The 17,752-nt window shown below is 39.9% G+C and overlaps 1 protein-coding gene across 8 annotated transcripts in view; it reads right to left on the reverse strand.

Moving 5' to 3' along the window:
- LOC106052104 (EH domain-binding protein 1-like) overlaps window positions 1-17,752 on the reverse strand; it is a 111,755-nt gene that overhangs the window by 34,036 nt on the left and 59,967 nt on the right. For all 8 annotated transcript variants that reach the window (XR_008777065.1, XR_008777063.1, XM_056024574.1 and 5 more), the window contains 2 exons: window positions 15,082-15,202; window positions 14,449-14,548 (listed from right to left, as the gene is read on the reverse strand). Coding sequence is in view for 6 of the 8 variants with exons in the window: in XM_056024574.1 (XP_055880549.1) it covers window positions 14,449-14,548; window positions 15,082-15,202 (221 nt within the window). In the remaining 2 variants the exon portion in view is untranslated. The remainder of the gene's footprint in view (window positions 1-14,448; window positions 14,549-15,081; window positions 15,203-17,752) is intronic.

Below are 17,752 nucleotides of genomic sequence, written 5' to 3' on the forward strand. Positions count from 1 at the left end.
ACTCCTCTAGGGCTTGAGTCGTATGCAGACATGATCGGCTTAAAGCCTGGGAACACACTGTGTAGAGACCTGATCAGCTTACGTCCAAACAGCACAGTGTGTAGGAGACTAAAGAACTTAACTACATTAGATCTTCTTAAACTAAAGATCTTAGCCATGTTTAGTCTCTGGAATCTTCTTAGCATACTGCTATAAAATAGTGGAGTTTTCTTTGCTTTCACAGTCTGGAGAGTTGCTCTTCGTTGTAGGATATTAGTTTGTGAACAAGCACCTGATAGATTCAGTAGCCCACTGGCTATCAGTACACCACAGTCGATCATTCAGTAGCCCACTGGCTATCAGTACACTACAGTCGATCATTCAGTAGCCCACTGGCTATCAGTACACAAGAGGCGATCATTCAGTAGCCCACTGGCTATCAGTACACTACAGTCGATCATTCAGTAGCCCATTGGCTATCAGTACACCACAATCGATCATTCAGTAGGTAACTACAGTATGCTGCTAACATTTACTGAACTCCAGTTTGCTACTAGCATTCAATGAAAAACTATTATATGCTACTAGCATTCAATGAACAACTACAATATGCTACTAGCATTCCATGAACAACTACAATATGCTACTAGCATTCCATGAACAACTACAATATGCTACTAGCATTCCATGAACAACTACAATATGCTACTAGCATTCAATGAAAAACTACAATTTGCTACTAGCATTTAATGAACAACTACAATATGCTACTAGCATTCAATGAAAAACTACAATATGCTACTAGCATTTAATGAACAACTACAATATGCTACTAGCATTCAATGAAAAACTACAATTTGCTACTAGCATTTAATGAACAACTACAATATGCTACTAGCATTCAATGAAAAACTACAATTTGCTACTAGCATTTAATGAACAACTACAATATGCTACTAGCATTCAATGAAAAACTACAATTTGCTACTAGCATTTAATGAACAACTACAATATGCTACTAGCATTCAATGAAAAACTACAATATGCTACTAGCATTCAGTGAACAACTAAAATATGTTACTAGGATTCAATGAACAACTAAAATATGCTATTAGCATTCAGTGTACAACTAAAATATGCTACTGGCACTCAACGAAGAACTACACTATGCTACTAGCATTAAGTGCACAATTACCATACGTTACAAGCAATCAGTGGATTACTAAAAAAACTATGCCACTAATATTCAGTGGATTATTAAAATATGCTGAGAACACTCAGTGCTCCTCTGTTGCTTGTTTTCAATGGAGTACTAGAAGTCAAAACGCCAACTTACTGGTAAACAAAAAATATAATGTTAACTGAACGGTCAAACGCTTGGCTTATGAATTTTGGGATTTTTTCCATATGCCCCTGAGTCCATTAAACTCTAATGGCTTCCTAGCATTAGTTTGGGAAAGAAAGGGCGGTTGGTCATTGTGCTGGCCACATGACACCCTCGTTAACAAAACATATGACCGCTCTAGTCATTACGTGAGGTTCCATTAGCAGCTGCTGCTGTTCATTTTTTGAAACAAACAACTAGCTACCCAAGGGCCATAATCTTACAGGGAAAACAAATACGGGTGGCGGGGGGGGGGGGGAGCGAACGGAAGACAAGTTATTAAAAAAAAAAAGATGACTGTGTGAGCTGGTCAATCTAAGCTTCTTTCAGGGTACTGGACCTTACAGAGATAATATTACCCCCAGTAAAGGATTGACAAGTAGAGACTGAGGCTTTGTTTTCTTTAGGGAACTAATGATAAGCAAAAGATAGACACTAAAAAACAAGCACACAAGAGATTGACACAATTTAGATATAAGAACACAGGAGACGGACACATTTTTAAATAGGCATACAGGAGACGGAAACACTTAGAAATAAGCACAGAGGAGACGGACACACTTAGAGATAGGCACACAGAAGACGGATACACTTAGAGATAGGCACACAGGAGACGGACACACTTAGAGATAGGCACACAGAAGACGGATACACTTAGAGATAGGCACACAGGAGACGGATACATTTTTAAATAGGCACACAGGAGATTGACACACTTTAGATATAAGAACACAGGAGACGGACACATTTTAAAATAGGCACACAGGAGATTGACACACTTTAGATATAAGAACACAGGAGACGGACACATTTTGAGATAGGCACACAGGAGACGGAAACACTTAGAGATAAGCACAGAGGAGACGGACACACTTAGAGATATGCAAACAGGAGACGGACACACTTAGAGATAGGTACACAGGAGACGGACACACTTAGAGATAGGCACACAGGAGACGGATACATTTTTAAATAGGCACACAGGAGATTGACACACTTTAGATATAAGAACACAGGAGACGGACACATTTTGAGATAGGCACACAGGAGACGGAAACACTTAGAGATAAGCACAGAGGAGACGGACACACTTAGAGATATGCAAACAGGAGACGGACACACTTAGAGATAGGTACACAGGAGACGGACACACTTAGAATTAGGCACACAGGAGACGGATACATTTTTAAATAGGCACACAGGAGATTGACACACTTTAGATATAAGAACACAGGAGACGGACACATTTTGAGATAGGCACACAGGAGACGGAAACACTTAGAGATAAGCACACAGGAGACGGACACACTTAGAGATAGGTACACAGGCGACGGACACACTTAGAGATAGGCACACAGAAGACGGAAACACTTAGAGATAGGCATACAGAAGACGGATACACTTAAAGATAGGCACACAGGAGACGGACACACTTAGAGATAGGCACACAGAAGACGGAAACACTTAGAGATAGGCATACAGAAGACGGATACACTTAAAGATAGGCACACAGGAGACGGACACACTTAGAGATAGGCACACAGGAGACGGAAACACTTAGAGATAAGCACAGAGGAGACGGACACACTTAGAGATATGCAAACAGGAGACGGACACACTTAGAGATAGGTACACAGGAGACGGACACACTTAGAGATAGGCACACAGGAGACGGATACATTTTTAAATAGGCACACAGGAGATTGACACACTTTAGATATAAGAACACAGGAGACGGACACATTTTGAGATAGGCACACAGGAGACGGAAACACTTAGAGATAAGCACAGAGGAGACGGACACACTTAGAGATAGGTACACAGGAGACGGACACACTTAGAATTAGGCACACAGGAGACGGATACATTTTTAAATAGGCACACAGGAGATTGACACACTTTAGATATAAGAACACAGGAGACGGACACATTTTGAGATAGGCACACAGGAGACGGAAACACTTAGAGATAAGCACACAGGAGACGGACACACTTAGAGATAGGTACACAGGCGACGGACACACTTAGAGATAGGCACACAGAAGACGGAAACACTTAGAGATAGGCATACAGAAGACGGATACACTTAAAGATAGGCACACAGGAGACGGACACACTTAGAGATAGGCACACAGAAGACGGAAACACTTAGAGATAGGCACACAGAAGACGGAAACACTTAGAGATAGGCACACAGAAGACGGAAACACTTAGAGATAGGCACACAGGAGACTGACACACTTAGAGATAGGCACACAGGAGACGGACACACTTAGAGATAGGCACACAGGAGACGGACACACTTAGAGATAGGCACACAGAAGACGGAAACACTTAGAGATAGGCACACAGGAGACGGATACACTTAGAGATAGGCACACAGGAGACGGACACACTTAGAGATAGGCACACAGGAGACGGATACACTTAGAGATAGGCACACAGGAGACGGACACACTTAGATATTGACTTGATTGAACAATTTCTCAGCTCTAGGGTGACCAGCCAATAACATGGTGCATCGCACAGCTCACGTCTAACAAGACTGATTTCTGTCTCTCATTGCAGTAGTGTTTGTATTCTCGGGATTGAAGATGGAGGCCCTGACAATTGAGACCTATGTCCATCTACTGAACTGAGTGACTCACGGCTAACTAAATCAGACGCCATAATCAGAGTACAGTAACATTACGTTGGACAAGAAGTCTACTCGTGTAGTAGGGGGTGTGGAAATAATGTGATCAAGTGTTAGCGAGATGGTGGACTATTCTCATTGAAATGGGGTTCCGGGAGGGGGGCGGTAAAGGGCGATCGCTCCCACCCCCGCAAATTAGTATACACAAATCAAATTAGTGTACAAACATATGAACTTTCTTAAGTTATATACTAATTATTTCAAGTTTAAACAATGTTTTGGTATGCCGCCCGCCCCTCTACTGGGGGTTTGGGCGTGGTGAATGAATCTACCGCCCTCCCCAATCTTAACTCTTCGGGTTGTAAAGGTGGAGGGGGGGGCGATTTAATTTTTGTGCAGAAATCACTGTTTGTTAAAAAAATTAGTGAAATATATATGCTCTATTTTGCCTTCTTTGATTCCCCCGCAAATGGTAAATGTCCTCATTAAATATAAAATGTAGAGATAGCACCGTATGTGATGAATCGTTTCAGTTCTTCCCCAACCTTCCCTCTGGTGACCTTTTGTATGTCCTTCTTCAGGTTTGAACAATAGTGATTTTGTGGCCTGAATTTTTGTTGCAATTATTGGAAGTAAGACTTTGGACAATGTAGAGTTCATAAGGAACGTGTGTGAGTGGAACAAATGAAGGAACGTGTGTGAGTGGAACAAATGAAGGAACGTGTGTGAGTGGAACAAATGAAGGAACGTGTGTGAGTGGAACAAATGAAGGAACGTGTGTGAGTGGAACAAATGAAGGAACGTGTGTGAGTGGAACAAATGAAGGAACGTGTGTGAGTGGAACAAATGAAGGAACGTGTGTGAGTGTAACAAATGAAGGAAGGTGTGTGAGTGGAACAAATGAAGGAACGTGTGTGAGTGGAACAAATGAAGGAAGGTGTGTGAGTGTAACAAATGAAGGAAGGTGTGTGAGTGGAACAAATGAAGCAACGTGTGTGAGTGGAACAAATGAAGGAAGGTGTGTGAGTGGAACAAATGAAGGAACGTGTGTGAGTGGAACAAATGAAGGAACGTGTGTGAGTGGAACAAATGAAGGAACGTGTGTGAGTGGAACAAATGAAGGAAGGTGTGTGAGTGGAACAAATGAAGGAAGGTGTGTGAGTGGAACAAATGAAGGAAGGTGTGTGAGTGGAACAAATGAAGGAAGGTGTGTGAGTGGAACAAATGAAGGAACGTGTGTGAGTGGAACAAATGAAGGAAGGTGTGTGAGTGGAACAAATGAAGGAAGGTGTGTGAGTGGAACAAATGAAGGAAGGTGTGTGAGTGGAACAAATGAAGGAACGTGTGTGAGTGGAACAAATGAAGGAAGGTGTGTGAGTGGAACAAATGAAGGAAGGTGTGTGAGTGGAACAAATGAAGGAAGGTGTGTGAGTGGAACAAACGAAGGAACGTGTGTGAGTGGAACAAATGAAGGAAGGTGTGTGAGTGTAACAAATGAAGGAAGGTGTGTGAGTGTAACAAATGAAGGAACGTGTGTGAGTGGAACAAATGAAGGAAGGTGTGTGAGTGGAACAAATGAAGGTGTGTAACAGATGAGATGAGCTTTCAGTCCAGATACTCCTTTTTTTCTTAGTCGCCTTTTGCCAATCTTAGTATTTTCTCTAGTCTAAACAAGTGTGGGCCTAGTACTCTCCTAACCAAATATTAAACTGCTTGAACTACACAACTTGGAATCGATTGTATTTGCAATTCATGTTTGAATATTTGACAAGTAAAAGCAATATTTAAAATGTTCTTATAATTTAAACATAATAATAATGTATCCACCAAGCCAACTCAACCCTTTTTGCGCGCGTCGAATTTCCCCCAGAGCGTTTCACCTGGCACTTCTATTGACGTCTTCTGCTGACCAAGACATGCCTATTACAAGAGGTGTCGCCATGACGTCTTCTGCTGACCAAGACACATGCCTATTACAAGAGGTGTCGCCATCAAGCTAATCTTACGATGACTATCTCAAATAAAGACAGCTACATGTGAAGCGATTGTTACATTTCAGTATCATTTCCCCTTACTATATTTTACTTAATTTGACCTGCCCTTTTTTAGGTTGGAGAATGAACTGTAGACGTATGGAGAATGCGTTAGAGCACTAAAAAGATTGAACCTCGCTGAGGGAGCTTACAGCGCTGCCACAGACTCCTAGCTTTTCAAGAGGAGGGGCACCTTTTTTATTTCCTGCTCTAAATCCTAAATAAATAAATATACCTTTGTGCTGAAATCACTGATCTAAATCCTAAATAAACAAATATACCTGTGTGTGTTTAAGGGTTTACATGGGGGGGAAAAATTGCACCTCCCCCAAAAGTTCTGGATCGCTAGTGTGTGTGTTTTATTTGGGGCGGTTTGACGGTTCTTTTTTTTCCAGAGTTTTTACTAACCGTTAAAGTATTTTAAGGTTTAAAAAAAAAAAGGGGGGGGGGATTCTACCGTTATTCGGACGGTGGAAACTAGATTCTGCATTCCAAGGTAGGTGTTGACCTGCTGAGACAGGGGAGAGAACACCAGCTAGCTTTTAGTGTGTGTGTGTGTGTGTGTGTGTGTGTGTGCTAAGTCGTCATTGTTTAAACCCACACCCATCATTTCAATGTCCCACTGCCTATCCAAATAAAGTGTGCTCTTTTTAATGGGCTCCCCCCCCCCCCAAAGCGCCATGCCATCCACTTGTTGGTCAAGACACAGGCTGTAGGTGATCAAGACCACTATCCCATTAGCTTAATGAACAAACAGTCTTAGCACCAGCAGGGATGGCTGTAATGGAGTTGACACAAAATATTAAACGCCAGCTTTAGCCATGCACCAGCACGAGGGCGGACAGTCAAAGACTTGACAAAAACGAGATTTATTTTTTCCATCCTTTGAAAAGTGTAAATTTTTTTGTACTCACTAATGAGTTTCTTGGGACATATGGCAAGAAAAAGGGTAGAAAGAAAAGACAACTCTTGGACAGTGTTCAGTAGGCCATGGTCACGTGCCAGGCACAAGCCAATGGAGACAGAAGAAAAGATCACAGGGTCAATTTTTCCAGCCAGTCAAGATGTGCCACAGGTTTGTGCAAAGATGTTCATCCCCGCAGCCCGCCCTCCAATCTGTTAGTGGCCAAACAAATGATGAGAAGCTAATTGAAGACGTTTGAAATAGGAAACTATGCTGTTCAGGCTAGAAGTAGTTGAGTTTAGAACACACCTATACTGTAGGATGGCAACAGGAACAGAAGTAAACAACACTATAACCTAATATTTCTTATGGAATCACAGCAACATTTCTCAATACTCATACAACAGACTCAATCCACTCATACAACAGACTCAACCCACTCATACAACAGACTCAACCCACTCATACAACAGACTCAACCCACTCATACAACAGACTCAACCCACTCATACAACAGACTCAACCCACTCATACAACAGACTCAACCCACTCATACAACAGACTCAACCCACTCATACAACAGACTCAACCCACTCATACAACAGACTCAGCCCACTCATACAACAGACTCAACCCACTCATACAACAGACTCAATCCACTCATACAACACACTCATACAACAGACTCAACCCACTCATACAACAGACTCAACCCACTCATACAACATATTCAATCCACTCATACAACATATTCAATCCACTCATACAAAAATTGCCTTCAGTGTTCCAACACAGTCCCAAAAACATTTTATTCAAATATTCTCTCCTTTGTCACGGCAGATTATTTGGTTTTGTTGGACAACATAATATGTCACGACACAAAATATCACGTGGACAACATAATATGTCACGACACACAGAATATCATGTGGATAACATAATATGTCACGACACACAGAATATCATGTGGACAACATAATATGTCACGACACACATAATATCATGTGGACAACATAATATGTCACGACACACAGAATATCATGTGGATAACATAATATGTCACGACACACAGAATATCATGTGCTACAAAAGATTTAATCCCAACAAACTTAGTTGGTGTCATAAAAAAGTTGATAGTTGTACGCTACTTGACAAAAGAGTGGACAGTTGTATGCTACTTGACAAAAGAGTGGACAGTTGTATGCTGCTTGACAAAAGAGTGGACAGTTGTATGCTGCTTGACAAAAGATTCGCACAAAATATTTCCTCTAATGTCCTCCATCGATGCAACAGAACAGATTCTATTCCAAGTCAGACAACTTTTATCCACAGTTTAAGATTCTGTCTAGTGTCACATTCAGACTTACTACACACTTGCAATAGATTCGACCCCCAGTCCTAACACATCTATACAATGGATTCTATTCTTCGGCCATACAACTCATGACAGATTCTAACGGCAAAGAGAAAACTCCACTGTCAAGTGACCTGATTTCCACTTTCACACATTTAATCCTCACTAGATTCTCAAAGGAAAAAAAATCATTAAAAGGAAATGTAAGAGCAGACGATGAGTTCGAGAGAAACACACACACACGAGAAGTGCTCAGGTCCAGTAAAGAAATGTAAAGAGACTACAGGCTAAAACCACAGTGACAACCTCTGGCCAACGTGTGTGTTTGATCATTATTTAAAACAACAAAAGGCATGTTTTCAACGGGAAGGGAGGCTAATCATAACGGAAAGACCAATCCCCCATCAGTGGCGCTCCAGAGAATAGAGTCCTCCTCTAGTGGAGAGGCAGAACAAAGCAAGCGGCACAGGGGCGATGTCACTCTGCTGGGCTCACACACAAAATTGAAAATGGCGGATTAAAGAAAAGAAATGTTGTCTTTAGGGGGGTTGAAAAAGAAAACTTAGGGCAGATCAAGCTGAAAGGGGGGGGGGTAAAATCTTTGGACCAACTAATGGGCGGAATTTAGATTACTTTTACTGGTAAAATTCTTCAAAACATAGATTTAGAAGTTACATAATGTATAACACTCACAAATTGTACACAAAGTTAAATGTAAATCTACAAACATTAAGTACACATCTATACCAAACAATGTACAGACTACGTACAATTGTGTAAGAGTGAAAATAACAATGTTCACATGTAGACAAATATGTACAATTGAGTGGACATTTAGACAAGTGTAGTCATGTAGACAAACATGTACAATTAAGTGGACATTTAGACAAGTGTAGTCATGTAGACAAACATGTACAATTAAGTGGACATTTAGACAAGTGTAGTCATGTAGACAAACATGTACAATTAAGTGGACATTTAGACACGTCTTAGTGTACACATGTAGACAAACATGTACAATTAAGTGGACATTTAGACAAGTGTAGTCATGTAGACAAACATGTACAATTAAGTGGACATTTAGACAAGTGTAGTCATGTAGACAAACATGTACAATTAAGTGGACTTTTAGACAAGTGTAGTCATGTAGACAAACATGTACAATTAAGTGGACATTTAGACAAGTGTAGTCATGTAGACAAACATGTACAATCAAGTGGACATTTAGACAAGTGTACACATGTAGGTAGTAGAAAACACCAAGACACAGCAAGGAGATATCAATCTGTAACGAGCAGTCATGGCCAGTAGTGTACCATTGGGTCCTCTGCATTGCAGTCATGGCCAGTAGTGTACCATTGGGTCCTCTGTATTGCAGTCATGGCCAGTAGTGTACTATTGGGTCCTCTGTATTGCAGTCATGGCCAGTAGTGTTCCATTGGGTCCTCTGTATTGCTTGCATAGACTATTATTTAATAAATATTCTGCATATAAATATTTCCCAACGTTGTTTTATGCAAGGGGTATAACTTTGGAAATAAAATATTTGATTTCATTCAACTGCAGTTATCTACCATATAAGAGAGAAGAGAATAGTGCAGACAGAGACGTTGTTCAACTGCACTGAAATCTAGTGCATATCAGCTACACTGAAATCTAGTGCATATCAGCTACACTGAAATCTAGTGCATATCAGCTACACTGAAATCTAGTGCATATCAGCTACACTGAAATCTAGTGCATATCAGCTACACTGAAATCTAGTGCATATCAACTAACTGATTTAAAAAAGTAGAAATCTGAAAGAAAACGAAGTTGGGAATTATTTATATGCAGAATATTTATTAAATAATAGTCTATGCCATGGGCGTAGCCAGGATTTTTTTCGGGGGGGGGGGGGATCCCGGAAAAAAATTATATATATGTGTGTGTACATAATTAATCTTTATTACATTCTGACCCTTTCGGAAGACGTTTATTGTGCCCTAGAATAGGTTCTTCCTGGAATTAGTGGAAATCTTGTAGACTCCCCGCCCTTGCTACCAAGGGGGTCTGGGGGAGCTCGCAGTGTTCTCCCAGATCGGGGCGAAGCCCCGCCGCCGAGCACTATTTCTGGTACTGAAAGCCAACAAAATACATATTCTGAGGTATCTACAGTGCATTATCTTGCTATTAAAAAGTTTTATTTCAAAAACCTTATGTGTTATTCTTACTGACTTAGATCCTCTCGCACCGTTCGGCGCATTTTCCGGCAAGCTATTTCAATTCTTATTATGCGTAATTTATTTTGTCGGAGAACATGTCCCGCAAAACCTCATGTGACGCTCTGTCACAACCTTACTAAGGGTTCGACTCCCAGTTCGGCATATGATTGCTTTGATTTAGACCCGATCTCTATAACTGGCTCCTAAAATCAGTCTTAGCCATCTTTGTTGAGCCACATTTAGTGTTTTTCAATTTCGGCAGATGACTATTCACACTTTATTAATGGAGCCCAGCCACTGGTAGAAATTTGTAACCTCTCTTGACTAAGCTCTTGGAAATACATGCCTGTATTTCGCTTTAGATTTTATATCGCAAAGGAAAGTTTTATCGTCAAAATCATCTGTTGAGGGGTTTTAAAATAAAAAATCTCTGCAGTTTTTTTGTTTTTTTTTAATTCAAAACCCCATTTAGTTACGTCATAGAATTTGGTGACTGTAGTTTGCTTTAAAATAATATTAAAGAGAGAGGTTTTCAACTCAAAACGCTATGTAAGGGAATTTTAAACTCAAGACCATCTGAAAGGGTTTTAAATTTTTAAAAAGCCATCTAGAGGAGGGGGATTTAAACTCAAAACTCCTCATTAGCTTAGCTACGCTCAAAGAATTTTAGTGTGTAATTTGCTTCTTTTATATTGAAGAGGTATTTTTTAGCATCAAAACCCTCTGAAGAGAGATTTAAACTCAAATTCCCGTTTGGCTACGCTCATAGCATTTTGAGTGCGTAATTTGCTTTTTTTTTTTTTAAATATTGAAGAGGTATTTTTCAGCTTCAAACCTCGCTGGCAGGGGGTTTTAAACACGAAACCCCTTTGGCTATGCTCATAGATTTTATAGTGTGTAATTTGCTTTTTTTTATATTGAAGAGGTACTTTTTAGCTTCAAACCCCAACTGGAGGGGGTGAGGGTTAAACTCAAAACCCCTTTGGCTTTGCTCATAGAATTTTGAGTGTGTAATTTGCTTTTTTTATACTGAGAGGGGGTTTATCGTAATTTTTGGAGGCGGTTTTAAAGTCAAAATCTTCCTGAGCTGTTTTCTTGGAATTTGGGGATTGTCTTTTGCATTTTTTTATAGTTTTGTTGATAGAAGAGGGGGATTTAACTGCAAAACCCCTGGTAGGGGGGTTTAAACTCAAAACCCCCTGGTAGAGGGATTTGTATCTCAAAACACTCTGATAGGTTGTTTTTTTTTACTCAAAACCCCCTGGTAGAGGGTTTTTAACTCAAAACCCCTTCACCTAAAATAAACAAAATGCGGGGGGGGGGGGGGGAGTCATTTCGGGGGGGGGGGTTGAACCCTCAAAACCCCCCCCTGGCTACGCCCATGGTCTATGCAAGCAATACAGATGACCCAATGGTACACCACATGCCATGACTGCAATGCAGAGGACCTAATGGTACACTACTGGCCATGACTGCAATGCAGAGGACCTAATGGTACACTACTGGCCATGACTGCAATGCAGAGGACCTAATGGTACACCACATGCCATGACTGCAATGCAGAGGACCTAATGGTACACTACTGGCCATGACTGCAATGCAGAGGACCTAATGGTACACCACATGCCATGACTGCAATGCAGAGGACCTAATGGTACACCACATGCCATGACTGCAATGCAGAGGACCTAATGGTACACCACATGCCATGACTGCAATGCAGAGGACCTAATGGTACACTACTGGCCATGACTGCAATGCAGAGGACCTAATGGTACACCACATGCCATGACTGCAATGCAGAGGACCTAATGGTACACTACTGGCCATGACTGCAATGCAGAGGACCTAATGGTACACCACATGCCATGACTGCAATGCAGAGGACCTAATGGTACACCACATGCCATGACTGCAATGCAGAGGACCTAATGGTACACTACTGGCCATGACTGCAATGCAGAGGACCTAATGGTACACTACTGGCCATGACTGCAATGCAGAGGACCTAATGGTACACTACTGGCCATGACTGCAATGCAGAGGACCTAATGGTACACTACTGGCCATGACTGCAATGCAGAGGACCTAATGGTACACTACTGGCCATGACTGCAATGCAGAGGACCTAATGGTACACTACTGGCCATGACTGCAATGCAGAGGACCTAATGGTACACCACATGCCATGACTGCAATGCAGAGGACCCAATGGTACACCACATGCCATGACTGCAATGCAGAGGACCTAATGGTACACCACATGCCATGACTGCAATGCAGAGGACCTAATGGTACACCACATGCCATGACTGCAATGCAGAGGACCTAATGGTACACCACATGCCATGACTGCAATGCAGAGGACCTAATGGTACACTACTGGCCATGACTGCAATGCAGAGGACCTAATGGTACACTACTGGCCATGACTGCAATGCAGAGGACCTAATGGTACACTACTGGCCATGACTGCAATGCAGAGGACCTAATGGTACACTACTGGCCATGACTGCAATGCAGAGGACCTAATGGTACACCACATGCCATGACTGCAATGCAGAGGACCCAATGGTACACTACTGGCCATGACTGCAATGCAGAGGACCTAATGGTACACCACATGCCATGACTGCAATGCAGAGGACCTAATGGTACACCACATGCCATGACTGCAATGCAGAGGACCTAATGGTACACCACATGCCATGACTGCAATGCAGAGGACCTAATGGTACACCACATGCCATGACTGCAATGCAGAGGACCCAATGGTCAGGAGTGGACTGATAATAAGTCCATTAGTGCCAATGCCTGGTGGGCTGGCACCACTGCTGCCTAATGTTTGCTTTGAATGATAGATAGAATAGAGCCCATACAAGATTTTATATTTTCTTGTAAAATGGTACTATGTACAGTCTGACTGCCATGATTGATACTCATCAACCATATTGTAGAGATCTTTTTTAAAATAGTTTTTACAGTATTACACATTGTTTTTTTTAGAGTACTTAGTGTAATCTATGGTCACCCTCAACAGCAAGCTGCAAGGTGGCAGTAAGAGGGGAGGTCATTCCCTAAGGGCATGAAAATGTGGAGAAACAAAGAAGCATTATCAAACCTAAAGCTTAGATGCCTCTAGAACAGGGGTGGGCAAATTACGGCCAACGGCCCGCCAAAGTGTTTCATGCGGCCCGCGGACACCTAAAGAAATCAGGTGTGCCCACAAATCACACAAATATATAAAAAATGCAAATATATTAAAAAAATAAATAATGGTAATAACTATAGAAATTGAAACTTTTGATTCTTATCAGTTATAATGAAGTGGCTAAAGAAACATTGTCTCTAAACGTCATTCTAAAAAGTTTAAAGTAAAAACGATGATTATTTTAAATGCCAATAATTCGAAAAATTCCGTTTAAGACGCAAGTTCACGCCAGTATTTATTCAGTGCTATGAAGAACTGTGTTGAAAGTGATGGGTTGGCTTGTACAAGATGGCAAGGGTAAAAACTGATGGAGCTCATGCTAAGACTGAGAAAAACGAGCTTTTTAATAAAATAAAGAACGATTTCCCAACCATAAACTAGTAACGGGAAAGTTTACATTTACACAAAGCTGCATTGACAATCTAATATAAATAGAAAGACATTTAAATCTCAAATTTTTGACATAGGGCCGGCCTATGGTGTACGATTGTTGGGGCCTTGTACAAGACTTTTATTCTATTATGTATATGTATATAATTTTTTTTTATTTATGTGGCTCCCCCATACCCCAAATTTTTTTAATGCCGCCCTCAATAGAAAAAGGTTACCCACCCCTGCTCTAGAATTTCTGTACCTTGAAGTAAAGGGAGATAGGCAATGTAAGATAAGGTAAAACAATATTCCTCCATTATTATTTCCCCTGTCAGTAACTATTAACAGTTTGATTTCAATGAAAATACTTACAATATATTGAGTTGCATCTGCCTTCTGATGAGTGCATTCTTTTTGTTGACTAACTGAAACCATTCTTTCATCAAGGACTCTTCTAGACCTTTGTTTTTACCTGCCACAAAAATCAATAGAATGACTTTACAAAACTTTCAAAAGACACAACAGAAAGTCTTCAAAAAAAAAATCCTTTCCATAATTATATCTGATAGATATTAAGTTTAGGACTGAGATCTATTGTATCATGAAATCTCCACTCTTTCCAATGTCCATGTTGTCTAGATTCCAACTCCTACAAAATTCTTTACATTTCTACTAGTCTGAAACTGAGGAAACACTCCATCATAAGGCATCAGGTTGGGGATCCTAGAGAGCAATGGTTCCCAAACTGTGTTCTGTGGAAACCTAATGTTCTGCAAGACCTGGTTAGTTGTTCCACAGACAACTGGAATAGTTAAATAGTCGGGCACTATGTAAATTTATCTCTCTAAAAAAATAAGCTAGGTGTTCCGCTAAATGTGCAAAGCGCTCTGTTATGGAAAAAGTTGAGAAACACTGCTATAGAGTCCTTATACATATAAGGAAAGACAATCCATTAAAGCCAAGTTGGTGATCCTATAGTCACTAAACATCTAAGGAAAGACAAACCTTTTTCCATAACATTGCGAAGTCTCCCTTCAAGCTCTGAAGCTTTGGCATCAATCTGAAGCTGTTCATGCTCCAGGGAGTCCAGCTCACTCTTAACATACTGATTAGTGTCTTGAAGGTTCTGTCAATGAAACATAAGTCACAATTACCAAAGAGCTAGAAATAAGAGCTTTATCTTAATAGATGATACTTACTCTGTCTATGGAATGATACCAATCAAATGGATGGAGCCATGGCAGTAGTTGAACGCTGGGAATAAGGCAACAAGAAAAAGAAGAAAGAAAAAAAAAAGGGAGGAAGATGGGGGCGTGTCTTTAAGGTTTTTTTAAAAAAGGGAAATCTGGGAAAAGAACCTCTTGAATTATGCTATTTCAATGACTTTAGACAGAGTTATCTGTTCTCTCTAAATGTTAGTTATCTCTATTCTTTTTAATGTAAAATCTAACAGTATACATTAAATTAGCGTATGTGACTTCTTGAGACAGTTGAATACAGTTTTCATTCACTATTGCACTCACACTCATGCACACACAGCATATATATCTCTCTTAAAACGTGTGTGTTCTCAATACATTGGTGAAAGGTATATATGTAGAAGTTATACAGAAAGATGACAGCTGCTGTCCAGAAGCTTTATTAGATCAAGCAAATTAAAGATATACAAGTTGTTTGACCAATGGGCTACAACATGCTGATCCTATCAACACACTAGAAACATGCAACCCGTCCAATACACTGCACACAAGTCAGTGGACACAGAATGGAGCAACATACAAGTCAGGGGAGTATAACTCTTAGCAATTGGTTCACAGCAACACACAAAAAAAATAACACCTTCACAAAATTGAATTATGTCAATGAAAACTCTCAACATGTTCAGACAGCAGATAATCAAAATGAAATAGATTTCTTTCTAAACCTTGTATGCAATTTAGTCCCAAAAGGTGATGCAAATGAAAACAAAAACTGCAGCATGAACTGATTTAGGCAGAACATCCATTTTTTTTAAATTTCATGTGAGCATAAAATCATTAAATTTAAACAAAAAATGGCCTTAATGTAAAAGAAATTAAAGCTTTTTGCTAAATCTGAATGAATGTTTTGTTTGAGTTTGCTGTCTCTGTGATAGCAATGCACTAGCTCCAATTTCTAAGGTTCCAGGTGAAAAAAATGTAAGCTTTTTGAAAGCAGCTAGAGCTTTATATGTTCTGATCAAATACAAATCCAAGTCCTGGCTCTACCAAACCATCTGCATGGCTCTGAGACAGAGAATGACTATAGCAAAAGTGCCTAACCTCCATAAAGGGTAATGTCAAGGCTACTCAAGAAAGAATGAGATTCTCCTGATGGTAAAGAGTTCTTGTTTGGAGGCTGTAGTGGGTGAAGCCCCTGACCTATATGGTGATGACCAAAAGTTTCAATTAGCTCAAACATAACTTGTTCAAGGAGTGAAGCACAAGAGTGATGCAGTGTCAGCATATTTCTTACTAGCCTTTGAAGAAAGAAGCATGCATTGAAAAGAAACTCCAAAGTCCAAAGTGATAATGAACTAGCAGAAACAGCTGCTTCTGTATAACAATATGGGTCATGAGAACCTTGATAGTTCTGCTCATCTTAGGACTTGAAAACATTGTGTCAATGAATGCTGGAAATCAGCTTTTCTCAAGTAGCACTGGAAGTCCATATCTATATATATATGCAGTGTTGATTGGAAACAATTGGAACATGTATTGTTTGTTTCAATGTACAGACATTTCTCAAGGAGTCTAGATAGTTTCAAATGTAATTGTAACATTATATTATGATCTTATGGGAAGTCATAACTTTCCTTTAAATGTTTTGAAAAGAATGATGCAATATTGTCTTTATATAGGAATGATGTAACATTGCCTTTAGATAGTGGAATGGTATCATATTATCCTAGATAGGAATGATGTAATTTTACATGTCTTAGATTGGAATGATGTAATTTTACATATCATCTTAGATTGGAATGATGTAATATTGCCTTTAGATTGGAATGATTTAATATTGTCTTAGGAATGTATGTAATATTTCTTTTAGATTGGAATGATGTAATATTTTCTAAGATTGGAATGGTGTAATATTTTCTAAGATTGGAATGATGTAACATTGTCTTAAGATAGGAATGATGTAATATTGTCATTCCTTGAAATGTTAGTACACACATTTAAACCCTATTCAATTAGTTTTCATTGACTATGTTTGTATAGAAAAGCAGTTTTCTCTTTGTTCCTTAAGAGCAAAATTCCAACTCTGATTAATGTCACGAGCATCAAAAGTTTTGTATTAAAACCTAGCAAGACCTTCAGACAGCAAGACCTTCAGACAGCAATACCTTTAGACAGCAAGACCTTTAGAGACTGTCTAAATAACAAGGAAGAAATGTAAATCTACCAGTCAACAACAACTCTAGCCCCAATGGAACCTCAATGTTAATCCCAGGCAATAGGCTCTATTTTAAGTTTTCTTTTGGGTTTCAATGGATTCATGACATCATTTTGTGTACACACATCAAAGAAAGAGAAAGCATTGGATTGTTTGGTTCAAGACCAAGTCAGTGATAAGGACTTGGTGGGAATACTTATCAATCATTGGTTCATTACAAAAGTAAACACAAAAAACAAAAAAGTTTAATTGAAAATATTTT

This window comes from Biomphalaria glabrata, chromosome 3, assembly GCF_947242115.1.
Source record: "Biomphalaria glabrata chromosome 3, xgBioGlab47.1, whole genome shotgun sequence".
NCBI classification, from domain to species: Eukaryota; Metazoa; Mollusca; class Gastropoda; family Planorbidae; genus Biomphalaria; species Biomphalaria glabrata.